General features: G+C 48.3%; 1 protein-coding gene across 1 annotated transcript in view; it reads left to right on the top strand.

The window, feature by feature from the left end:
* LAMC3 (laminin subunit gamma 3) overlaps positions 1 to 26,260 on the top strand; it is a 702,649-nt gene that overhangs the window by 617,870 nt on the left and 58,519 nt on the right. Inside the window, exons 17-18 of the mRNA XM_078646208.1 lie at positions 18,300 to 18,478; positions 24,651 to 24,792. Coding sequence (XP_078502334.1) covers positions 18,300 to 18,478; positions 24,651 to 24,792 — 321 coding nt within the window. The remainder of the gene's footprint in view (positions 1 to 18,299; positions 18,479 to 24,650; positions 24,793 to 26,260) is intronic.

Genomic DNA, 26,260 nt, shown 5'->3' with positions numbered 1-26,260 from the left:
TGGGAATACATATGTGGAGTATGTGACTTTTTTTTGCAGAGCACTGGATGGTTGGGTAAAGGGTAACAAAGTGAATGATTTTCAAGGTCACTTTGATTTAATTGCATGGGAGCACTTGTCTGATCACTGTTTTCCTGAGTTATGCCAGCACCTGATTGATAGCAAGCTGTCCAACCCGAAGGAAGCTTGCTGAGGAGGCGGACCGCTGGCTCAGCACCAGGGTCCACAAGGGTCCAGTGGGAGACTCCGCCAAGGGTGGGCAGGGTCCCCAGCAGAAGAGTGGGGGGGACAAGGGAAAACAGAAAGGGTTCCAGAAAGGCCCCCAAAGTAATCCCCAAGGGGACCAGCAGAAAGGTTCTCAGCCTCCCCCACCCCCAAAGCAGAATGGGGCCCCGACAGGTAGGCCTGTTCCAAAGGGGCCCTTCAATTGTTACAAATGTGGTGACCCGGGGCACATAGCCAGTGACCCCAAGTGTCGCCTGTTTGGAAAACCAGCACCCACTGGTGCTCTGCCCCGACAAGTGACCAGTGTTCACTTAGGAGAAGAAGTAATGGTCCCGGGGGGTGGAGATCCCGTTCAGATGACCCTAGTCTCATTGGGAGACAGTGAAATGGTCCCTACAAACTACCTGCCCTCTGACACTAAGAAATATGGGCAGGTGGTGACCATCAATGGTAGGAAAGCTGAGGCTCTTAGAGACACAGGAGCCAGTGTGACTGCAGTGAGGCATCACCTGGTGTCTCAAGAGCAGGTTGTACCCCATGCCTACTGTAGGGTTGTCAACGCTGACAATTCAGAGAGTCAGTGTCCGATGGCTCAAGTTCCCTTCGAGTGGGGGGGGGTCTCTGGTACTCTGCAGGTCTGTGTGAGGAAAGCCATGCCTGTTGACTGTTTGCTAGGGAATGACTTGGAGGACTCCCCTTGGGAAAAGGTGGAGAAGACGACTCACCTGAAGATGGTGGGTCTACCTGACTGGGCGTGCGTGACCACCCGGTCAATGGCAGCCAGTAGGGGTGATCAAGAGGTCCTGGGGCCTGAAGGAGAGGCCCAGGAACCGGCCTTAGGGAGAAGGCGCAGGGTGCGCGGGAAACCGGCCCCTGAAGTTCCCACGGTCCAGGAGGAAGCAGACCTTGAGGGGGATGCCCTGGAGCCTACTGGGGAACAGATTGCTGAACTGGGGGACCTGCCTGAGCTGACCCATTGGCAGCAAGAAGGAGGCCCCTCCAGGGAGGAATTCTGCAGGGAGCAGAAAGAATGCCCTTCTCTCGTGGGTATGCGGCAGCAGGCTTCAGACCAGGCCAATGGTGTTCAGGCCAAAACACATTATGTGTACTGGGAGAATGACCTCCTGTATTCAGAGCCTAAGGCTGCTGAACCTGGGTCAGCCCGTGTGCTGGTGGTACCCCGGAAGTTCAGAGCTTTCCTACTGGGACTGGCTCATGATGTGCCTTTAGCAGGACATTTGGGGATACACAAGACCTATGACAGGCTTGTCACCCACTTTTACTGGCCCCAAATGCACAAGCGCTCAGATGCTCATTGTAGGACCTGTCCAACTTGCCAGGCAAGTGGGAAGAGCGGAGGGAAGAACAAGGCTCCCCTCCAACCCTTCCCTGTGGTCAGTACTCCATTCCAACGAGTGGGTATTGATATTGTTGGGCCTCTGGACCCCAAGACAGCCATGGGCAACAGGTTCATCCTGGTCTTGGTGGACCATGCCACCCGGTACCCTGAAGCCATCCCTCTGAGGACAGTGACGGCCCCCGTGGTGGGACGTGCACTGATGGGAATTTTCTCACGAGTGGGATTCCCTCTAGAGGTGGTGAGCGACAGGGGGACCAACTTCATATCCAAGTATATGAAGTCCCTTTGGCAAGAGTGTGGTGTAACCTACAAGTTCACCACCCCTTACCATCCCCAAGGAAATGGGTTGGTTGAGAGATTCAACCGAACTCTGAAAGGCATGATCATGGGCCTGGAAGGTCCAATGAGGCGTAAGTGGGACTTCCTCTTGCCATGCCTGCTCTTTGCATACCGCGAGGTGCCACAGAAGTCCCTAGGGTTCAGCCCCTTTGAACTGCTGTATGGTCACCCCGTGAGAGGACCACTGAGTTTGGTAAAGGAAGGCTGGGAGCAATCTCCCAGGAAACCTCCCTAGAATGTATATAGTTACATGCTAGCCTTCGGGAATCAGACCAGGCGCTTCAGACAACTTGCTGAGGCAAATCTGGAAGCCAGCCAGGAAGAGATGAAGCGGTGGTACGACCAGAATGCCACTCTGGTAGAGCTTCAGCCTGGACAAGAGGTGTGGGTCTTGGCCCCAGTGGAGCCCTGTGCACTTCAGGATAAGTGGACGGGTCCATTTGAGGTTGTGGAGCGCAAGAGCCCAGTGACCTACTTGGTGGACATGCAGACTCCCAGGAACCCTTTAAGGGTCCTACATGTTAACCGCCTCAAGCCCCACTTGACAAGGTCCGAAGTGGGCATGTTGTTGGCAACTGATCATGGAATGGAAGAGGAGTCTGAGCCTCTTCCTGACCTCTTAGTGGCCTGTGAGAAAGATGGGTCAGTGGATGGAGTTAACCTCTCACCCACCCTGACCCCTGAGCAACAGGAAGACTGCCGCCAATTGCTGGGGCAGTTTCCAGATCTGTTCTCCCTGGTTCCTAGTGTCACAGATTGGTGCGTCCATGATGTGGACACAGGAGACAGCTTGCCTGTAAAGCATAAAGCTTACAGAGTGACTGACAGGGTCAGGGCCTGCATCAAGGAGGAGGTCTCCAAGATGCTTGCTCTTAGGGTGGTTGAGTCTTCCAGCAGTCCTTGGTCCAGCCCCGTGGTCTTGGTCCCAAAGGCTGCTGCGCCGGGAGCCACACCTGAACTCCGGTTCTGTGTGGACTACAGAGGACTCAATTCAGTCACCAAGACTGACGCGCACCCTATCCCCAGAGCTGATGAGCTCATTGATCGGCTAGGGGCTGCCCGGTTCCTCAGCACGTTTGATTTAACGTCTGGGTACTGGCAGATCGCCTTGACCGATGGGGCAAAGGAGAGGTCAGCATTCTCTACACCAGATGGGCATTTCCAGTTCCGGGTAATGCCATTTGGAATGAAGAATGCCCCTGCCACCTTTCAGAGGTTGGTCAACCAGGTGTTGGTTGGGCTGGATGAGTTCAGTGCCGCCTACCTGGATGACATCGCAGTGTTCAGTGGCACCTGGCCAGAACACCTGCGGCACCTCTGGGAAGTGTTGATGGCGCTGCGCAAGGCAGGCCTCACAATCAAGGCAAGCAAGTGCAAGATTGGGCAGGGTTCCGTGGTGTACTTGGGACACCAAGTGGGGAGTGGCAAGGTGGCACCCTTGCAACCCAAAATTGAGACCATCCTGGCTTGGGAACCCCCCAAGACCCAGACTGCAGTGAGAGCCTTCCTGGGGCTCACTGGGTACTACAGGAGGTTTGTCAAGGGCTATGGCACTATTGTGACCCCCTTGACAGAGCTGACTTCTAAGAAGCAGCCCAGGAATGTGATTTGGACTGACACCTGTCAGAAGGCTTTTGACACCCTGAAGACTGCCATGTGCACGGCGCCCGTGCTCCTGGCTCCTGATTTTTCCAAGGAATTCATAGTGCAAACAGACGCTTCAGAGCATGGTGTAGGGGCTGTTCTCTCACAGATGACTGAGGAGGGCTGGGACCAACCTGTAGCCTTCATCAGTAGGAGGTTACTTCCACGGGAAAGTAGGTGGAGTGCAATAGAGCGAGAAGCATTTGCTGTGGTCTGGGCGCTGAAGAAGCTAAGACCCTACTTGTTTGGGTCTCACTTCCGGGTTCAGACACACCACAGGCCCCTCAGATGGTTGATGCAAATGAGGGGTGAGAACCCAAAGCTGTTGAGGTGGTCCATCTCCCTACAGGGTATGGACTTCACGTTGGAACACCGCCCTGGCACAGATCACGCCAATGCTGATGGTCTGTCCAGATTTTTCCGCCTTAGTGATGTGGAACTCCCTGGGGAAGGGTAGTTCCCCCCACATTTCAGCTGGAGGGGACACGTGTTAGACCTGGCACCTTGGCGTCAGTTTCCCTTCCACTTTTTGCTGTTGTGCCTCAAATGTTTTGCTGGTGTCCGCTACTCAGGGCACTGTGCCACGGCCAACCCGTGCCGCAGTGCAAGTGCTCCCTACTGTAAAGTGTACATGTGATTGATATACCTGATTGGTTTATTGGATTTACTGTCAGTCCCCAGTAAAGTGCACCAGGAGTGCCAGGGCTTGTGAATGCCAATACTGCTAGTGGGCCTGCAGCGCTGGTTGCGCCACCCACAGAAGCAGCCTTAAAATGTGTCTAGGGTCTGCCATTGCAGAACCTACGTGCAGTCTGGTACTGTCATGCTGGCTGGGCAAGTGCACAAACTTGCCAGCCCCTAAACCTTCCCTTAACTTCATATTAGTCACCCCTATGGTAGGCCTGAGGGCAGGGTGCATTGTAAGTGTAAGGTAGGACATGCTCTGATGTGTGTGGCATGTCCTAATAGTGAATTACTGCCAAATTCGTTTTTCACTATTGTAAGGCTACCTGTTCCCTTTAGGCCAGATGGGCTGCTGGAATTATTACACTCTATAATCCCAGCACGCTCAGGGAACATGGTAGAAATTAATGTTTAGTAAGCCTGAACTCAGAATAATAAAATACTTCTTTTAGTAAAGTTTATTTTAATATCCTGTGTTTGCAAATGCTACTTTTAGAAAGTTAGCATTTGCTTGCCTAACCATTTCAGCCCGCCTCTGCCCTTGTGTGTATCTGACTGTCTGGTGTGTGTGAGTGACAGGGCTGGGAGTTGACAGGTAGTGAATAGCAGGATGACACCTTAGTGGGAGGTGGGAGTTTCCCCTGAATGATGCATCAGGCTGTGCTCTGCCTCCACAATGCTGGCTCCGCCCCCCTGGGGAGCGACTGATGACTCAGCCTGCACCTGGCCCAGGAAAGACCGAAGCTTGTCAACAAAGTGCTCCAAGCTGCCCCTGTCCTCACAATGCTAGCTCCGCCCCCCTGGGGAGCGGCTGATGTGCCTGCCCTCACACTGAATGCAGAAGCAGAAGTACCCACCACAAGTGCTCAGGGACTGGAGCAGTTATGCAGAGGCCCCCCTGGCCTGTAAGAACAAAAGAAACTGGGTATAAAAGTAGGAGCCCTGCTCCTTGTAAATTAGATCCTGTTTGCGTTACAGAAGAAACTCTGCCCGAAGAGAAGGACCTGGAAGGACTACAAGGTGGAGTGCTGTCTCTGGCCTGTGTCTGGTGCCTTGCTGCAGAAGGAGAGGAAAAGAAGAGACTACAAGAGACTTTTGCTTTTATTTGAACTTTGTGCCAAACTCTGCTGAGAGATCTCCAAGGGCTTGCTGTGGAACTTGCCCCCTGACCAGCGCCCCAGGAACAGTGGGCGCTACCCCCTGACAGAGGAACCGCTGTGAGGAGCTGCTTTCCCTCTGCCCGCCTCTCCAGGAAAAGCGGAGCGCGCTGTGACCATCGCGCTCTTCAGCAACGCTCTGGGTGCTGCCCTCTCTCTGCACAACGTGACTGACGCCTGCCTGGCCCAGAAACATCGTGAAGATTAGCCCAGCTGATCTGAGCACCGTGACTGGCCCCGAGCCGCAGCTCGCAACGTGAAAAAAAGGCCGTGCCCGGTGCCTGCTTGCACCCGCCGTGTCTGGTGCCCTTGAAACCCGCCTGCCGCTGTCTGAAGAGCAGCTGCGGCGTGTGGGGCCCGAACGTCGCCTGGATAGAGGGAGGCGTGCTTTGCCGATCGCTGCCCTCTGCGTGTGCCCCCCTGTGCCAGGAAATCCCGAGGAGCTTTACTAGCGCGACCCAGCCCGCGCCGCAACGCCAACCCCCGAGCCAGAGCCGAGCCGCCGCTCGCTCTAACGTCGGAAGGAAGACACCGCGACGCGGATCACCACGCTGACCTGCGCCCAGGCTGCCTCATCAAGAAAAAGGTACTGTGTACTGCCCAGCGGTGCGAGCATCTGCCTTGCTTCGCTCGCACCGCCCTCTGCCTCGCCCAGCCCTCGGAGCCGCGTGTTGAGCGCTCCCAGGGCCCCCGCTCTCTCCCCCGCCAGCCACGCACAGCCGTGCAGCTCGCAGAGAGAGGCAGACTTTGACTCCCCGGCCGCCGCTCCCGCCAGAAGCGTGAGAGTGGGCAGACCGGGCCCGCTTTTCCTACGCGGAGGAGCCTAGGGGCGCAGAGAGGCCCACGGACAGCCCGGGGTGACCCTGGCTGATTAGGAACAGTGCCTGCAGAACGACAAAAATACATTGAAGAGCCTGACCCCCCCTTTTTGTGTTAAAGGAACGTAAAGAACTGAATAAGAACTGTGGCATCTATTTAAGAGTAACTGGAACCTCGCATTTGAAAAGTGACTAAACTGTATTTACAAGCCTGCTTTTAAGAATATATAAAGAGAATATATTTTTACTATAAAACAGTCTGGTGTCATTGTGTGGTGGGTTGGTTGTGATGGTGTGATACTGTAAATGTTTAACCCCATGTGCCCCAGAGATTAGCCTAGACTACTTGCGCCACACTACCTAGAGGGTGAGCAGAGGTTGTTCTTGAAGGTAACCCTTAGCCCTGACGTGGAGGAGAGGGTCCCTGCTTGTCGCCAGTGTTGCACTGCGCCAACCAGAGACTCCCCTTTCCAACAATTTGCATATAGCCATGTCTGAACTGGGGTGGCAGAGTGGGCTAAAGAACGGTGATGGATTAAACCCAGATCTGTTGACTGGGTGTGAGTGTTTGATTGGTTCAGATGCTCCATCCATCACCACCCCTTTTTGTACCGCTTTGTTCGCCATAAGTTGACAGGGTATGCTCAGACGTGAGTCCCTTGCTCCCTTTGCTACTGGATTCAAACAAGCCTGGCTGAAGACTGCTGTAATGCCAGAAACCGGTCCTAGGAAGCTTGTTTCCGGTCCAGGGAAGGCATGGCTTGGCAGTTCAGGCTGGACTGTTCCCATGAGGCACAGGGTCAGACTGATTTGCATATGGCCATCTCTGAACTGGGGTGGCAGAGTGGGCTAAAGAACGGTGATGGATTAAACTCAGATCTGTTGACTGGGTGTGAGTGTTTGATTGATTCAGATGCTCCGTCCATCACCACCCCCTTTTGTACCATTCTACTGGGGTCGGCAGACCACCATGTCTGTGATTGCTTTTAAATACAGCACTTTTTCTTAAACACAGCCTGTTTTCCTTGAATCAAATGGGGATGTGTTTCAAAAACAAAATATGAAATGTTTCATTTAAATTTTTTTTAGAGCAGGCAGTGGTCCATGGGTCCACTGCCTGTTCTTAAAAATATTTTGTTAAAAATTCTTAATGCGGGATGGGGTGACAACAAAACTCAGCCAAACTGCATGGAGTTCAGCGAGCGGCAGAGTGGGTTACCTTGTGTCGTTCGCACTGATTTTTAGCGAAGGGTGTTAGTCCGGGAGTTAATCAGTGTGAGCGGCATTGTGCACAGTGCAAGAGAGCACTGCTTCCTTCTGCAGCTCGATTAGAATTTCTACTTGAGTGGCAGCTTCCTCATCGCGAACGGAAGGTTTCTAAACATGAGTGGTGGCGACCATCCGTGACCGCCCGCGTTGAGAAATCTTGCTGGGAAGTGGTCTACCGTTGGATTTTCATCACTTACCAACTTTTCGCTGATCTGATAGTGTACATAGAGAAAAACAAGTTATTAACCAGATTATATCGTATGCCGACAGATGGGAACTCGGTATTACACGCAGGTAGCCATCATCCCAGGAGCTAAATAAAGAACATCCTCTATGGTGAATTCTCACACATTAAGCGGAACTGCACTAATATAGAAGACTACCAGAAATCTAAAACAGATGCCTTAGAAAGATTTGAGAATAGGGGATACACTAGAGGTACTCTACAGGAGGAAGTGAAAAGGACTGAAACCGTGAAGAGATCTCAACTTTTAGCTACCAAGGCATTCAACAAAAACACGCAGGAAGCAACCATTAGGATGATCACTAATTTCAGTGAGGATTTGTATAAAGTGGTACAGATTTTCAAGAAAAATCGGCATATTCTACAAAGTGATAATACAATCAAAGGGGCTATTACACCATACCATCAGATCACATACAGACGGAGCCTATCAATAAAAGATCTTCTGGTACATAGTCATCATAGGACTACTCCTCTAAGGAAAGATATGATCACCGGTTTCTTTCCCTGTTTGAAGTGCAAAGCCCGTAAATATAGTAGCAATTTATTAAATTACAACTTTTAAAAAATAACATTTTAAACAATTGTATAGCTAAATATATGAAAGGGGTTGTAAGATTTAGAAAAACAATGTAATATCTCATCCACACATTGCGAGCAACTGGACGATGAAGTATGATGCTGAAGTCTTTTTAATAATGCTTTTTAATTGTTTTTAAAATATTTTATAGAATTGATGTATGTTTTTCTTGTAGCATGCTTTTATGATTTAATACTTGAATCAAATAAAGCAAATTTTGATTTGATTTGATTTGATTTAGTAGCAAGGTTAGTGAATATAAAGTTGCAGGACAAGGTTCTAGTACATCTAAGAAGATAAACAAATTACTGAATTGCAATTTAGAGTTCACTGTCTATTGCTTAGAATGCCCCTGTCCGAAACGATATGTAGGAAGTACTATCCATCCTACTAAAAAGAGAATCCTCGAACATATGCAGGCGATTGCTAAGAAAGATCAGAGTTATCCTGTGGCTCAACATATTGAAATGCAACATAACAGCAATCGTGATCTGCTTTAATTCTTCTGTTTAGATCAGTTGCAAAAAGATGAAAGGGGGGAATAGGGTTAAAAAACTATATAGTTTGGAGTCCAAGTCTAAAATAGAGCTACAAACTAAAGTCCCCCAAGGTTTAAACAATGAAGAGGAACTGTGGGTTCGCATAGGATAGGAATACAATAGTTTCTTGGCGCTTGACTTCCCCTACCCCATGAGTACAATACCCTTTCTGATAAAACGTTCAGGGGTGGTTCTTTGAAGTTAAAGTTTGTTTCATAGATCTATGCAACAAAGTGTAACATGGATAATAACTTTGGGGCTCCACACGTTAATGAGGAGGAGTCTACGGAATATCATTACAATAATGATTGTTAATTTACATCTCATTTAAAGGGGGCATGGTGATTATGAATTGGAATGATGGTAGTTTACCATATTGATCTTGAGATAATGGTCATGAGGCATGTGGTTTCTCTCCCAGATACTCCCTCTTCCATCATTGAAATTATTATTGAGAATAATGAAATATCTTTTATTTTGTTAGAGAGACAACGTCAACATGAATTGGGATGGCTGTATTGCAGTATTTCCGATCATAACACACTATTTTTAGGGATTGATATTAAACTACGTCCTTAATCATTAAATTCTGATTCTCTATACATTGGAGTAGGCGACAATACTCTAACCACAGAACATGGTTCTAAGAGACCGCCACTATGACATTGTATTTACTGGATTTGATGGGCCATCATCTATTTTGATAAATTGCTGTATGTTATGTATTCCTCTCTGGTTTAAAATGGCAATGGACTATTGATTAAGCTGACATTGAAGGCATTGTGCCGAAACGCATCTGTCAATGCTTCTGTGACTTGCTAAAAAAGCACTTTGGTGAAATCTACCCATGAGTGCACCCGTTAATGGCTGTGTGATTTAGTTGCTGGATTTGACATATATATATATATATATATATATATATATATATATATATATATATATATATATATATATATATATATATATATATATATATATATATATATATATATATATATATATATATATTCACTGAAAAAACCATAGGTTATAGACCATATATAGTTAGGAATTAGCATTTACAAAACCTTGAAAATTCACTGAAAAAACCATAGGTTATAGACCATATATAGTTAGGAATTAGCATTTAAAAAACCTTATTTTACTCACACAAAACCATTGAAATTCCATATATAGTTAGTTGCACTAACTATATATCGCGCACCTGCAATCCACTGCTGATCATGTCACATATTACATCATTCATGACATGGTCAGTGACATCACTGATGACATCACTGATGACATCTCAAATGACATCACTGATGACATCACTGATGACAACATCCAGTGACTGTATGTTTCTGTAAAGTTAAAATATGTCTTACATATTGAAGAATGAGTGGATGTATAAGTGTCTGGATGAAGGATTTAGTAGGTGCGTGACTGACTGTATGAGTGAGTGATTAAATGTGTCTCACTGAATGCATGGGTTAGTGACTAAACTGTCTTAATTTGTGCATCATTATGTCTGTTGTTCTGTAAACTGCTGCATGTGTTGATCATTAGCTATACGAGAGGCTATATGTGTTATTAATTGGTTGCCCAAGTATTTCTATGGGAGATTGAGTTTGTGTGGGGGTGGCTGGAAGGTGTGTGACTCTATGCATAGATGTGTGAACAGTTTATTCACTAGGTGTATGAGTTCAAGAGTGCATGTGGAAACAGCTACATGGGCAGTTGACTGTGTGCATGAGTGTATTGATGAGTGAATGGATATCTCAATGCTACATGTCATAGTAAGTACATATGTAAAACACAGTACATGTGAGAGTTGGCATATATAAATAACTGTGCATGAGAGCCACCGAATGAGTGAGTGGTTGTATCGATCATTGTGAACTTGTATCAGGGATTGTATAAGAGAGTAAATATGTGTTAGTATATGTTTCAATAAGTAAGGTGTGTTTAACTGTATAGTTGAAGAAATGGAGATGAGATTGTTTCTTTGCATGACTGACTGGGTGTGTGAGTAACTCCATGGATGAGTGGCAGTGTGTGAGTGTCTGTATACACTTAGTGTATCTAAGGTTATATTAGAGTCTGAAGAGGTTTATCGTATTAGCACAAGAATGATGTCAAATGAGATGTCATCAGTGATGTCATCAGTGATGTCATTTGAGATGTCATCAGTGATGTCATCAGTGATGTCACTGACCATGTCATGAATGATGTAATATGTGACATGATCAGCAGTGGATTGCAGGTGCGCGATATATAGTTAGTGCAACTAACTATATATGGAATTTCAATGGTTTTGTGTGAGTAAAATAAGGTTTTTTAAATGCTAATTCCTACATATATATGGTCTATAACCTATGGTTTTTTCAGTGATTTTTCAAGGTTTTGTAAATGCTAATTCCTAACTATATATGGTCTATAACCTATGGTTTTTTCAGTGAATTTCAATGGTTTTTTAATAGCAAATATCATAAGCTGTCGAATGTCAAGTACGTGGTAAGTGAAAACATTTTCGTGTTTATGCACACTGATCTGCTTTGAATGGTGCCCCCCCACCCCTCATTTCTATTAGGAGTACTCTCTCTTTGCAGATAGTGAAAGGTAGTTAACGCAGGTCTTTGCCCCCATTGTAATCCGTCGTGCCTGCTTCTCTCTCCATTTGATTGATTGTTATCCAAGTATTTACTGTTTTAGAATTAGTTCTCTTTGGTTCATTCTCTATTTACAAACAAACACAGAGTCGCAATACTCTGTTTAGTCTTTGCAGATAACGAAAAATCGTGTAAAAAAAAAAGAAAAGGAATCGAGCAAAATCAGTAGGCCACTAATGGGATCTCTTTTTGACCTCGCTAAAATAGAAACATTAGGAACAACCCCTCATGACAAATACAAAACTAGTGAGATGAACTGAACTCCACACAATGATGGCTGCAAAACAGCTCGGCTCCGCCACCCACCCCGCCCAAAATAACGATAAAGAACGGCTGCCATGATTGGTTGCGGAATGACCACGACGGAGCTACGAAATGGTGCTGCTCTCATGCTAACCCCAGCTTCAGTCTGAAACATCCAGAAACACTGTAGACTACCAATTCGATCAGTTCCGGTAGCGCCCCAATGTAACCCGGTAGAGAAGAACTAGCTCTCCCCTCTTTGACTGATGGTTCTTGTTGCCTGTCCCTTCTGTTGTCATTTAACAGAACTATTTAGCCTGCTGAAAGGGGTTGTGTTCCGACCGCTGGTTGGTGGAGACATTTTGACTATATTCTGTACCTGCGTTGTCGCGTAATGCGTCATATGACGCACCGCGTTAGCGCATCCGGAAGTCATCCGGGGCGCGCAGCGCGTAACGTAAGCATAACAAGTCATGTGACTTGTTAATAAAACTTTTCATTGGTTCATTTTACTTTTCTTATTGTAATGATGAAAGGCTTGGTCATATGACCTAAAAATTACGCTTTTCATTACTTCCGAACATTATTTTTTCTTAAATATATGTTATAATGTTCCAGGCTAATGTACTTTCCAGGAAATTTTACAACTGTCCTGCAAGTAAAATATATTCTTTTTTCGAGAAAAAGAGCGTTTCTTCGTCCCATGACGGAGCCGTTGAGCAAAAGAGGGTCGACCTGCTGTCTTAGTCGCCGATACGCCTGAATATGAGATTCTTATCGATCACTTTATGTTGCAGGAATAGAAAACACAACAGCCCTTGACCATTTATCTTTACTGCGTTCCTTCGTATTATACCTTTTACCCTTCATGTAATTGGTCTGCTTTATTTCACATGCCTTTTAATGATTCTAAAACAGTCACTATTATTAAAAACTTTACCAATGTATATACTACTACCATGTTTTCTTTTAAAAACCTTTATTGTGAAAATTTCATTATACAAATACGAGCCTATAACCACGTGGGCCTGCCACAGAGCAAACTGTAATCGTATATGATGAATAGACATTTACACTGTAGAGGAACGTAACGGGCGGGCCATTAGGTTGCAAGAACTAAGGTGTCTAACAGTTACGGAATCGGTGGACGTACATTTTATAATTAAAATACGACAGGGCCAGTTACAATAAAATTATCTAGATATACATTTGCGGGCAAGTACCATGGGTGACGTTAATTCGAACTTTCAACAGTACAGTAATCAATAACACATCAGAACTTAATATCAATAGGGATGTCGAAATATTCAATCAATTCTCGTCCCCGCCCGCCATGTGCTTCAAAACTGCATACGTATCTCGTGATTTCAAGGTTCTGCAACCAGTACACAACAAGGAGTTACGAGTCCCATTTATTCCGGCGCCATTTTGGGCGAGGACGGGCAGGTCCAGGATATAGTCAAAATGTCTCTACCAACCATCGACTATGATGATGTTCATATGCTGTATTTATTAGAGTAACACTCATCTGTCCACATGAAATTAATTTGCCACAATCTAAACATGTCATTTTAATCTTTCCAAAGTTCTTCTAAATATTTGGGACCGTTTCCCTTGCCTCTGAAGCTCTCAGTGCCACTTCTTTGATGAATGTACTAGCAGGTCAGGGGTTCTCCTCCAAATCTCTCTTTTATGCAGCACTATAATTAATTGGTGCCACCTCTCCATATGACGATGCATGGTATAGTTACCACAACTATATTTTTTTTCGGTTCCTCTGGAGAGTTCATCGTGGCAGATGAAGCGTGTAACGTACCGGGCATTTACCTTTTTTTGCATGTACAGGAAAGGAAAAAAAAATCGAGCGTCCGAGTTCTAAGGTGTCCCAGGGCCATTTTGGTGGACCAGGCCCAAATCCAAAGAACAGCCATCTCACAGGCTAATGGGGCGACCCACGCCGAGTTTCAGCATTGTAGGATGACCACACAAGTACAGCAACTTGCTAGACATCACCTCGGTGCCATCCGGATCTCGGCGCCCCACTGCAGATGAAGTGCCTCTCAACTATGAAACCACCACGGTGACATCCGGATCTTGGCGCGTTGTGCTGCCTTCGGCCTATTCGCACATCGGTCCGCTACTGACGCCATCTCACAGGCTAATGGGGCGACCCACGCCGAGTTTCAGCATTGTAGGATGACCACACCAGTACAGCAACTTGCTAGACATCACCTCGGTGCCATCCGGATCGCGGCGCCCCACTGCAGATGAAGTGCCTCTCAACTATGAAACCACCACGGTGACATCCGGATCTTGGCGCGTTGTGCTGCCTTCGGCCTATTCGCACATCGGTCCGCTACTGACGCCATCTCACAGGCTAATGGGGCGACCCACGCCGAGTTTCAGCATTGTAGGATGACCACACCAACTTGCTAGACATCACCTCAGTGCCATCCGAATCTTGGCATCTCAACGCCTAGTGGTATCTTCCATACAAAAAATATTGTTACGCTGCCTTTGGCCCCATTCGCACATCAGTCCGCAACTTAGACATCACCTCGGTGCCATCCGGATCTTGGCATCTCAGCGCCTTGTGGTGTCAGTCAGAAAATATTGTTGCGCTGCCTTTGGCCCCATTCGCACATCGGTCCGCTACTGACGCCATCTCACAGGGCAACGGGGCGCCCCACGCCGACTTTCAACATTGTAGGATGGCCACAGAAGTGCGACAACTTACTAGACACCACCTCGGTGCCATCCGGATCTTGGCGCGTTGTGCTGCCTTCGGCCTATTCGCACATCGGTCCGCTACTGACGCAAACTCACAGGCCAACGGGGCGCCCCACGCCGACTTTCAGCATTGTAGGATGGCCACACCAGTGCTGCAACTTGCTGGACACCACCTCGGTGCCATCCGGATCTTGGCGCGTTGTATTGCCTTCGGCCTATTCGCACATCGGTCCGCTACTGACGCCGCCTCACGTGCCAACGTATTTTCTCCGCATTTTATACCCTATGCCGCATAACAGGTCATGTGACTTGTTTATAAAACTTTTCATTGGTTCATTTTACTTTTGGTTTCCGAATGATGGAAGGCTTGATCATATGACCTAAAAACAACACTTTTCATTGGATGAAAACTTTTTTTTTCCCCCAAACGATGAAAGCCCCACCTTGTTTCTGGATGTTTCAGACTAAACTGGCGTCAGCATGAGAGCACCACCATCTCGTAGCTCCGTCGTGGTCATTCCGCGAGCAATCATGGCAGCCGCTCCCCACCAGAAGCCTGCAGGAGTCGGGGCCCCCAAAACTTTTGATGAATTCTCAAGGCGGAGGGGACGCTTTCGAGAATGGGGTCCAAGACCTAGCAGACAAGCGTCCGATTTCCAAGGTGTCCCAGGGCCATTTCAGTGGACCACGCCCAAAAAGGAAAGAGCCTGCCGCCATTTTGAGAGTCCTGTGGCAGCCGCCTATCGCTGCACCGCAAGAGTGGGCGCAACTCAGCTGAATGGCGGATTTTGACACAGTGGACCAAAAGCGGACGGAATGGCAACTGAAACGGTAAAGGGGCGCCCCACTAAAACAGATGAGACTCCACCTGGAGAGGCCCGTTCACGCCGCCTCCCCCGGGGCGCTCCACGCCGTTATTCGGAGCAGCATTGTAGGATACCAAAACCAGTGCGGCAACTTACTGGACATCACCTTGGTGCCATCGTTCTGCTGCCTTGGAACTATTCGCACAACAGTTTGCTACTGATGACCCACCCCCCGCGACGCCCCACGCCGTTATTTGCTGGGTGGCAACTTACTAGACATCACTTTCGTGTCATCTAGATTTCGGCGCGTTCTGCTGCCTTGGAACTATTCGCACAACAGTTTGCTACTGATGACCCACCCCCCGCGACGCCCCACGCCGGAAATCTGGACGTTGTGCTGCGTTGGGACTATTCGCACAGCCGACCGCTACTTCGTTGTTTTTCCCTAAAAATGTTTATATGTTATTACTATTTTTGTTTTCTTGTATATATTTATAAATTATTAAAGTTTTATAATCTTACTACTTTGTCGGAGTGCTATATATTTTTAATGTGACACATAATTGTAAAAACTTTGATGTACAAAGAGTCATCCCTGGAATCTTCCGCTTCGGGCTCGGTCCCCTCCCCAATCACAATACAGGATGGTTTTCAGATAATAGCAACGCTTCTGCTGTGACGGATCTCATCGAGTGTGGGCCTTGATCTACTATAACTCCTTTGAAGAGGGGTGATTCTTTACAGCTGTGGCCATAAACTACATCTGCAGGGCTAGCTGATAGCCTAGGACCGGCCTGGACAATCGGACACAGAGGAAAAGGAGTGTCAGAGGGTGCGGTAGTGAATAGGGCGAAAGGGAGGTGTCGGGCGGGCACAGGGTGTGATTCTCAGGGAAGAGCAGCGCAGATGGGGGGAGGTTTATTACCCATGCATAAGACAGAGAGCGGGGGTGACCACTGCCTGGGTGAGATGCTTGCGAGGGTGGGGAGCCATGCTAAGGATCGACAGCGTGCACAGAGTGGGTCTGGTCAAGGCATCTAAAATGGCTGCCGTGCACGACAAAAGTGTGGCATTTGAAAAAAGACAAGATGGCGCACACAATGTTTTTCAACAATTCCTGATTTCCTTCGAATCGAACGTTAACAGACGTTGGGGCATATTACCAAAGTTAAGCGATATTTATCCCTAACGATGCATTGCAAAGATTTTTTTACCGTCAGAAATTATCGCAGATAAACCTTGCTATTATCAAGGTTTATCGCAAATACGATAAAAAACGAGCGCAATGCATTAATATCGCTGAAAACTCCGCGATATTCATGCATTACCGAGCTAATGCTCTTAGCCATGTTATCCACCTCCCATTGGATAACATGGCTAAGAACTGCTCAGGGCAGCTGTTACCTTTTGGAGATATTCGCGCTTATCTCGAATATTTCCAAAAGTTGATAATAGGGGATAGCGATGTGAGCGACTGTTTCCAGTCGCTAACATCTTGGCATGCCCACTTTGCATGTCATTAGTGATAAATATCACTCACATGCAAAGTGGGACCCAAGATGGTCGCTATCTCCTACTAGCCGTCGCTAACTGGTGTTAGCAACAGCTAGGTAATACAGATATAATTTTATCTCCGCGAAGCGGAGCGCTGTTACAGATATATATCTTGTTTTTGAATGTTAATTTCTCAAAATGCACTGAAGCACATATATTGAGACATAGCAAAGGCACATCGGGCTACCAGTCCCTAATATTTTACCAAGTTTCGTGCAAATCCATTCAGCCGTTCGATTATTATTATTATTTTTTTTTTTTGCCCCGCGGGGCCCTTTTAAAACCTCCACATCAAACCTAGGGGGTCAGCGAGGATCTACTATGCCCCCTTATGGTCATTTGCCCCTTCGCTTTGGCCTCCTCTTGTCTCTCGATCCTACCGAGAGACAAGATGGCGGCCGCTACGTACTGTTTGGAATGTTTACAGACACCGGAGAGCCAATCAGCTTCGCTTCGCAAAGCTCCGTAACGCGAAAAGTACGCGAAGCGGTGCGCTGTTACAGATATATATCTTTTTTTGAACGTTAATTTCTCAAAATCCACTGAAGCACATATATTGAGACCTAGCAAAGGCACATCGGGCTACCAGTCCCTACAATTTTGCCAAGTTTCATGCAAATCCATTCAGCCGTTCGATTATTATTATTATTATTTTTTTTTGCCCCGCGGGGCCCTTTTAAAACCTCCACATCAAACCTAGGGGGTCAGCGAGGATCTACTATGCCCCCTTATAGTTATTTCCCCCTTTGTTTTGACCTCCTCTTGTCTCTCGATCCTACCGAGAGACAAGATGGCGGCCGCTACGGACTGTTTGGAATGTTGACAGACGCCGGAGAACCAATCAGCTTCGCTTCACAAAGCTCCGTTGCGCGAAAAGTCCGCGAACCAGAGCGCTGCCCGGTCCGCTGTTACAGATATATATCTTTTTTTAAACGTTAATTTCTCAAAATCCACTGGAGCACATATATTGAGACCTACAAAAGGCACATCGGGCTACCAGTCCCTACAATTTTGCCAAGTTTCGTGCAAATCCATTCAGCCGTTCGGGCTAAAAGTGAGGCCAACCGCCCTATGGAAAACTCAATGTTAAAAACACGTTTTGGGACCCCCTTTTTTCTCGGCCCCCACTGGACGAACCCCCCCCCAAATTTTCAAGGGCTGCTCAGAAACAAAATGTGCCATTTTCCTGAAAATTTCAGCCAATTCCGTCCACAAACGCCAAAGTTATTAGACATAGAATTTTCAAAAAACCCATAGAGAAAAAATCCTAACTATATATACCTACTGGCGACCGCCAGTAGGTAATATATATATATATACATATATATATATATATATTTTATATATATATGTGTGTGTGTGTGTGTTTTAGTGTTGTGTAAAACCATATAAACGTTCTGATGGGTCTCTATGTTTCCTCCACCTCCCCTTACCCTTACCCCCTTCTCCTCCGCAGCCTGTCACTGCTCCACGCTGGGCTCCGTCTCCCCCCAGTGCTACGAGAATGGCACGTGCACCTGCAGGCGTGGCTTCGTGGGCTACAAGTGTGACCAGTGCCAGCAGAACTTCTTCTACAGCCCGGAGAGAGCGGACTGCGAGGAGTGTCCCACCTGCTACTCACTGGTGAAAGAGGAGGTAGGATGTGCCATTGGGGCATCTGGGAGAGGGGGGTTCTTCTAGACAAAGGACTTCCCCTCGGCTCTCAAATAAAGCGTCTCTTACCATAGACCTCTTTCAGCAGCAGCTTTTCATGAAACCAGTTCCTCCTGCTCCTAATTCATTATCCCCTACTTTGTGGTTTTATGGTACTCCCCTATTCCAGGCTGTAAGGTGGTTGAGCCCTCTTTTATCAGACTTCTTGCCACACTGTCTTAACCCCTTGCGTGCGGGGCACATTCCCCTGCTGTACTGGGGGGCGGGGGGCGCGTACAGCACCCTGGTGCTCATGACGAGGTCAGTTCGTCATGAGCCACGGAGCTCCGATGCTCATGACGAGCTGAGCTCGTCATGGCCACACCCATTCCCATGGAACGTTCAGCACAGCAGGGGAATCTGCCCAGCGTGCGAGCGTTCCACGGAACGGGCGTGGTCATGACGAGCTCAGCTCGTCATGAGAACCGGAGCACCGTGGCTCATGACGAGCTGACCTCGTCATGAGCGCTCAAGGGGTTAAAGCTCTCTCTGCCAGGTTGACACTCACCCTCTGGGCACTTGCTCGCATCTTCTCCCTCAGAGTGTTCCATCTCAGAGACCTGTCGGTGTGCACGCGCTATACAAGAGCAAATTAACATAACATAACATAACATCTCAGTCAGTCCATGCCCAGCTGCCCTCTCTGGGCGAGCTCCATGCCAAGCTGCCCTCTCTACTCTCTAGCCAAGCTCCATGCCAAGCTGCCCTTTCTGGGTGAGATCCATGCCAAGCTGCCCACTCTAGCCAAGCTCCACGCCAAGTTGCCCACTCTGGGCAAGCTCCATGCAAGATTCGCCCTCTGTGACCCCCAGGCCATGCCCTTCCCTTCCCACAGCTTTCTGCCAGCCACCTGTAGGCTAGGATCCTTCTCGGACACCTAAGTACCACTCTGCCAGGGGTCTAGGAGACACTACATTTCTGGGAGTGACAGGGACAACCTTGTGGAATTTCCAATTATCATCTACAAATCGCCCATTGTGTGAGAACCGCACACCCTGTTAAATACAATAGCATAGTTTTGAAATAGTAAGAAAGACAGGCTTGTAGTCACCGTTTGCAAATTGTTATTTACATTCACAAAGTAATTAAACCAAATGTGAAGAAAACTTGTTTATGAATCTTGCATCTTCATGCACCAAGCAAACAAAAGGAGGGACAACAGAGAGTAAGAATAAACTAAATGTTCTTAGCAACATTCCTAAACCTCAAAATGCAATTGGACTAATTAGAAATGGTATGTTCTTGCTGCAGGCATCTATAATAAAATTATGAACTTTAATTTGAAAAGCCTAATCATTTCTTGCGCTGTTTAGTGCGGAGGACAGATTATTTCGCTATTGCATTCTGCAGCATGTAAAAAAAAGTGGCTCTGTAAATACTGGACCAAAGTAAGGTACAGAGTGCACAGAGGCCATAGTCCCCAGAGGTTTGGCAGAGGCTAAAGTTAGATATAACCTTACTCTCTAAAGTGATAGCTTGGTCGAACATTAAGGCAGTATCAGAGGACAGTGTCATAATCGCCAGGGAGACGTCCTCAGTCTCTTTGTCCACTCAGGCACCGGCCGGGCTCGGCGGGTGCAGAGTGTGATGGATTCACGGTTCCTGGCTGGCACCAGGGGTATTGCTTTTTGAGCAGAACCATTGCTTGTGGGAGTCCCAGTCTTGGTAGAGTCTCAAGGTAGTCTGGTCCTCTGGCGTTTTTGAGGTTGCTGGCCACTGAAGGTGCCGGAGTTCCGCAGAAGCAGGTTCAAGGATCAACAGGCCGGTAGGGCTGGGGTCAAGTCAGTGGGCGTTGTCCTTTTGTTAACAGCTGCACGACAGGTATTCTGGTTTCTTGATCTTTTTGCTTGTTTTCGAATCGGGATCTGAGGTAGGAAGGTTCAGGGTGCCCCTAAACACTAAATGTAGGGGTGTTACGGGTAGGGTAAGGGCAGGGACCAATGGGTCACTGTCCTGGGGTGAGTACACCCCCTATCCTACTCCTCTCCTGTGGGAGGGGGGCAGGAGCCTATATCTGATTGGGTAGGGCTCCCCATCTTCAAGATGGCCAGAGCCCGGAGTGGTGCTTCACCTCGCCTCTTCCACCTGAGTGGTGGAGTTGGTACAGGCTGGCACACCCCTTTCCTCACTTAGGTTTTCCCGCCAGTCTTCCCGCCAGAGTGGGGTTAGAACCGACGGAGGACAGTTGCTGCGTACAGCAAGTGGCCTGGAGAAGCTCACAAAGGCGGCATGCTTTGAAGCTTCCCCTGCCCACCCTGGGGGAGGAGACCTAGCAACTCGCCCAGGATGTGCATTGTTGCAGGCCCAGGAGAGTGGGGGGCTCTCCTCAGGGGTCCAGCAACTTGTCTGCTGTGTGTCAGCCTAGGCAGCCCCTCAAACAAGACATGGATAGTAGGTTAGGTTTTAGGGGGCATCTCTAAGATGCCCTCTGTAGTGCATTTTACATTAACCTCTTCGACGCTCGTGACGGAACCGTTCCGTCACGAGCCACGGGTGGGCTGTGCTGGTGACGGAACAGTTCTGTCACGGCCCTGCCGCCGCGCCTGTGCGGCGCGAATTCCGCGCCTGCGCTAACGTTCTAAAGAACGGGCGGGGCCGTGACGGAACCGTTCCGTCACAAGCACAGCTCACCCGCGAGCCGTGACGGAGTGGTTCTGTCACAAGCACGGAACCGCCGCGCGGCCGCCCCACCCCCTTAGCGCTGCGGCGGAATAGCCGCCGCAGCGAAGGGGTTAAATCCCACACTGGCATCAGTGTGGGTTTAATGTGCTGAGAAGTTTGTATATCAAACATCTGAGTCTTCAGTGTAGCCATTACTGTGGAGTTCGTAATGACAATCTCCCAGCACCATATTCTCCTAATGGCAGCTCTGCATTTACAGTGCCCAGGAATGGCCCTTGGTACTGTCAGGGCTCATGCAGCTGTGCCCACACCACCCACATAGGGCACCCAGCTAGAGGGGTGGCTGAGGTATGCCAGGGCAGTGGGATTGTGGGCATGGCACACAGGGATGTGTAGGAGACTGAATTACAGAGAGAGACGGACAGCATTGAGTAGGGATCGAGAGTCTTGAACGAGTTAACAGTGTTCACAAAGTTTTAAAGTAGGAGAGTTGCTGAGGTGAACCAACATACTTATTTTCTTGTTGAAACAGGCTGCTGTTGTAAAAGGTGTTTTTGAAATAAGGAGGTGTGCGGAGGATTCTTCCACTCAGTGAGTGAGTATTACAGGAGTGTTCAAGAGTCACTTTGAGCACATGAGTGGTGCGGTGAGGGGCTCTTCATATAATATCACATGACATTAGAGATGACACACATAATATTAGGCAACCAAGCGAGTAATACCTTGCACATTGTGAATCCCTTTTGTAGAAGGTCTAAAATAAATTCATTTATGCGTTCAGTTCACAGGCCCCTGAGGAAGAGCTTTTTCAGCTTGAAATGCATTGGGCACGGAGCAAATTTGGTCATGGAGCAAATTCATATTTGAAGCAATTATGATTTTGAGCGTTCGAACAATGTTGTAAATTTGTAATTTCTCAGAGACTTCTGTTGTATTTGAAACTGTAAATCGATAGGCAGTTTTATGCCTGAAGTAAAAATGTGTTAATTTAAATTTCATGAAAACTGAAAAATAGAAGAGGTAGACATAAGAAAATTGTGTTTTCTCATTATTTGTGATATTGTATAATTGTATGTGATGTTCTAACTTTAGAACCACACCGGCAACAGTGCACAGAGGTTAAGTGTTAGGTTCACTTAAGATAGGAAGTTACAACGTAGGCACGGCAGGGACACACGTGCTACCTCCGCAGCACGCCTGGTTTAAAACAAAGTAAAAGAGCTAAGCGTTTGCAAAGAAAATAACAAACAATAACAAATAAAAAATAGGAGTGCTTCTCCAATCTTCGTAGACACAGGGATGTGTGCCATGCCGACTCTCTGTTTAGTTCGCCACCCAGTCACTCAGCCTGCAAAGGCAGTGTGTGTGTGTGTCAGGGCACAGGGCCCCTAAGGGTGGCACAAAAAGTGTTACAGCCCTTAGGGGTCTTCTCTGGTCACAGTGCCCTGGGTACCTAGGGTAACATTTACCAGGGGCTGCCTTGTGGCCAGAGACGCCAATTGGGTTTAGGTTCCAACACAGTTTTAGGGAAGGAACACAGACCTGGGTACCTGGTTGGCAGGAACCCAGGGCACACTCAGCCAAAGCACATCAGCCATTCAGCAAAAAGTGGGGGCAACCATGCAAGAATGATGGCACTTCCTCACACAGCACACATAGAAAGAGGAAATCACCTCTAATGATTGTTTCTGTGCTGGAAGGGTTCCCTTCCCGAGCAAAAGTCATCATTGAAACAATGACGTTTTTCAACTTCTATGTGTGCCAATGCAGCACACGTAGAAGTTGAAAAGCGGCATTTCAGAATGTTTTTGTGCAAGAAGGGAACCCTTCCTGAACAAAACCAATCTCCCCACGATGCTGGCATCCTTGCACCATAGTACAAGGGTGCTTGCACCGGCGCATGGCAGCAGTTGTGCGCCAGCGCAGGGGGAAGCACAGAGATGTGATATATTGTTGTAAATATGCTGCATCCCTGTGCTTTGAAAGTGACTCAGTGCGGCGCAGCCAAATGGAATGCAGCACAGTCCAGAGTGCCTGTATGTGAACTTGAAACTTGCAGATGAGTGCAGATGTTAACAGAGAACGTTTAGCTTGCTGAGCCACCGCTTCAACTTGATTCGGGAGGGGGGGGGGCTTTGTTGTCATTCAAATGGATAAAATGCTGACAGCAGAAGTTATTTTTACTGACTTATATGAAATTTTACAAGTCTGAAAACGTTAGCATTTTTGTATTACCGGAGCAAAAAATACATCTGGAGTGATTGACGTCCTGAGAAATGTGTCATTACGTTTTTGTTTCTGCACCCTGCCAACATTTGTGTGCACGTGACTGTGTGTGAGTCTGTGTGTGTCTATGTGTGTGTCTCTGCAAGTGTGTGTCTTGAGCGGTGATCAGGGCCGGACTGAGAACCAAAACCGGCCCTGGCACAGTGCTTGGCCGGCTGCTCGGCCGGCTGCACCCCCAGGGGGTTGGGGGTGCGACCGTGCTGCCGGGGCCAGTTTTCGGCCGATTTTGTTACAGGGCCATTTTTTGCAACTGCACTGTAAAAAAACTGGCCCCCACCCTTGCGGCGCAAGGGGGATTGCCCGGTGGCCGCAACGGCCAGTCCGGGCCTGGTGGTGATCAGTGCACACCACGGCCGTGGTGTGGTGCGGATGCTCGCTGCGTGAGTGGTGAAGCACCTAGGCAAATACTGTATTTTACCACCATCTCATTAGTTTACTTCTTCAAATCTTCCTGCTGCCTCCAGGGCTCGGTCTTCAAGGCGGCAAGTAGGGTAGGGCTGAGGAGGGGCGGGTCAGACAGCAATCAACAAAGGACCTCTCTCCATTTGTCCTCAAAAGTGCAGACCTCAGGATGCTGTGGCCACCAGGTGATAATTCATGAATTCATGGAGTGCTGCAGCACAACAAAGGGTAGAGGGTGTGTGGCCTTTGTGACTGCCAGATTGGTCAGGGGTAACTGGAGGCAGGTCACAGGTCAAGTGCAGGGTCATTATAGGTTGCGCTTACCTGCGCTAATGGTCCTGTGAATCACAGAAGGGAGACGGGACAGTGTTTTGTCGCCTCGTCCCCCCACCCTTGTCCCCCGTGCCCCCAACTCCAAAATCTGAGGGTGATATATCCCCCGCGTCCGGGAAGCATCCTTTACATCGCGGTGAATACACCGCGATGCATTTAGAACGCAGCCATTACAACGCAAGCGTTACATCGACTTGCACTGGAGGGCGCTCTAACCTAAGGAATAGTAAGATTTACTATTCCAACACCTTCCCTACTGTACGTAGACTGGTGTTGGAATAGTAAATCTTGCTACTCCAAAGTCCACCGCCCTACAGTGCAAGTCGTTGTAACGTCTTGCATTGTAAAAACTGCGATGTTACATACCGCGATCATTTTGATCGCATTGTAACATCACATATTCCTGCATCCCCCAGACTTCCTACCAAGCACTTTGCCTCTACCTGACCCCTCTCACGGTTCTTTCCTTCAGGTCAACAAGCTGAAGACAACGCTGGACGAGCTGGAGACGTGGTGGTCGGAGCCGGGGTGCACCATTTCAGCCAACGGATATCACTGGGTTCAGAAGGACGCCCCCCGTGGGGATGCTGTGACGGGGAGTCACCGGCTGCAAGGTGAGTACCGTGGCCACGGACAGGGAGATGGGGGCTGTGCCACCAGGAGCCCGGTGGCTGCACGGTCAGGCCTGCGGTCAAGGATGCAACAAGCCGGCTCAAGGGCAGCCTGGGAGGTCCCGGTCAAAAGGCGAGGTATGTGCTCCAAGGTCAGGAAGGCAAGGTCACGGGCAATGCAGCAGCAAGGTTAGAAAGGTGGCCATGAGCCAGGTGAGTGGGCAACCAGCTAGCCCTTGAACAAACTAGTCAGGGGCATTTACTGACCACTCTGATGGTCACTAGCATGACTGCTCTTGGAGTCATAGGGCCATATTATCAAGAACGGCAATAACATTATCGCCGATTTAGCAGCAGGAAACTGCCGCTTAAGCGGCGATAATGGGCTTGATAATAAGAGGGCTCTGATGAGTCCTGGATACACACGTGTTGTATGTACATGTGTGGATGTGGGGTGATGGGCCGGACAGACCCTCCTTGCCCCTAGAGCTGGGCTCACTCTGCTGGTTGGAGGGTGGGGGGGTGAAGGCATTGCATGTAGTTACCTTCGGGGGCCCAGGCTGGCCTCGGATGGCAGACACCTGTCCTACTCTCACCTGTCACAGCATCCTTCCGTCCCTGGGAGGCTGGGAGATACTCGGGGGGGGGGGGGCAGGGACAGAGACCGCAGACTCATCGGCTGTCTGCCGACAATCAAATGCACTAATGTCCAGCCAGTGCTTCTGCTTAAAATGTGAAATAAATAAACTTACACTTAACCCCTTCCATGCTGTTGACGGCCCCCAGCCGTCATGCATCACGGTGGGCGTGTGCTGATGACGGCTGGGGGCCGTCATGAACTCGCCCACTCATTAAAACGGCCGCACAGGCGCACAATCGCGGCCGCGGCCAAGGGGTTAAGGCACTCAACAAGTTAGACCGGCATCTTGTATATGTGGGTCACATGTAGTTGGTTGTGTTCAGTCTCTGCTACTCCACTAGGCAGAGTCAAATCAATAATGTGTGAATGGACGTTTAGCCCTCTCGGGGGAGGATCAGGGAGAGCCGTGCCTGTGATGACCCCCCCTCAAGCTGGCTGACTCCTGGAGTTCAATGCATTTAAGTTCAGAGGGATAATGGTGCCCTCCCTTCCACAATGATAGCACCTAACTATGGGCCAGATGTACATACGCTTGTGTTTGCGATTACCTAATAGCGAATGTTTGCGATGTACTATAGTGTTCTATACACTGTTTGTGATTCCCAGTGAGTTGTAAATAGACCAACCTCATTATTATTCATGAGGTGGTCACAATTTGTATCCCATTGGTAATCACTAAAATCACGGGGATGGTGGCCTACAGGGGTCAGCAAACCACCATGTCTGTGATTGCTTTTTAAATAAAGCAATGTTTTTTGTTTTTTTTCAAATTCAGCAAATTTTACTTATAGCCAAATGAGCTGCATTTCAAAAACAAAGATAAAAGTTTTT

Source organism: Lissotriton helveticus, chromosome 5_1 (assembly GCF_964261635.1).
Source record: "Lissotriton helveticus chromosome 5_1, aLisHel1.1, whole genome shotgun sequence".
Lineage (NCBI taxonomy): Eukaryota > Metazoa > Chordata > Amphibia > Caudata > Salamandridae > Lissotriton > Lissotriton helveticus.
Note: the sequence above shows the minus strand (reverse complement) of the source record. Positions and strands in the feature narration are given on the sequence as shown.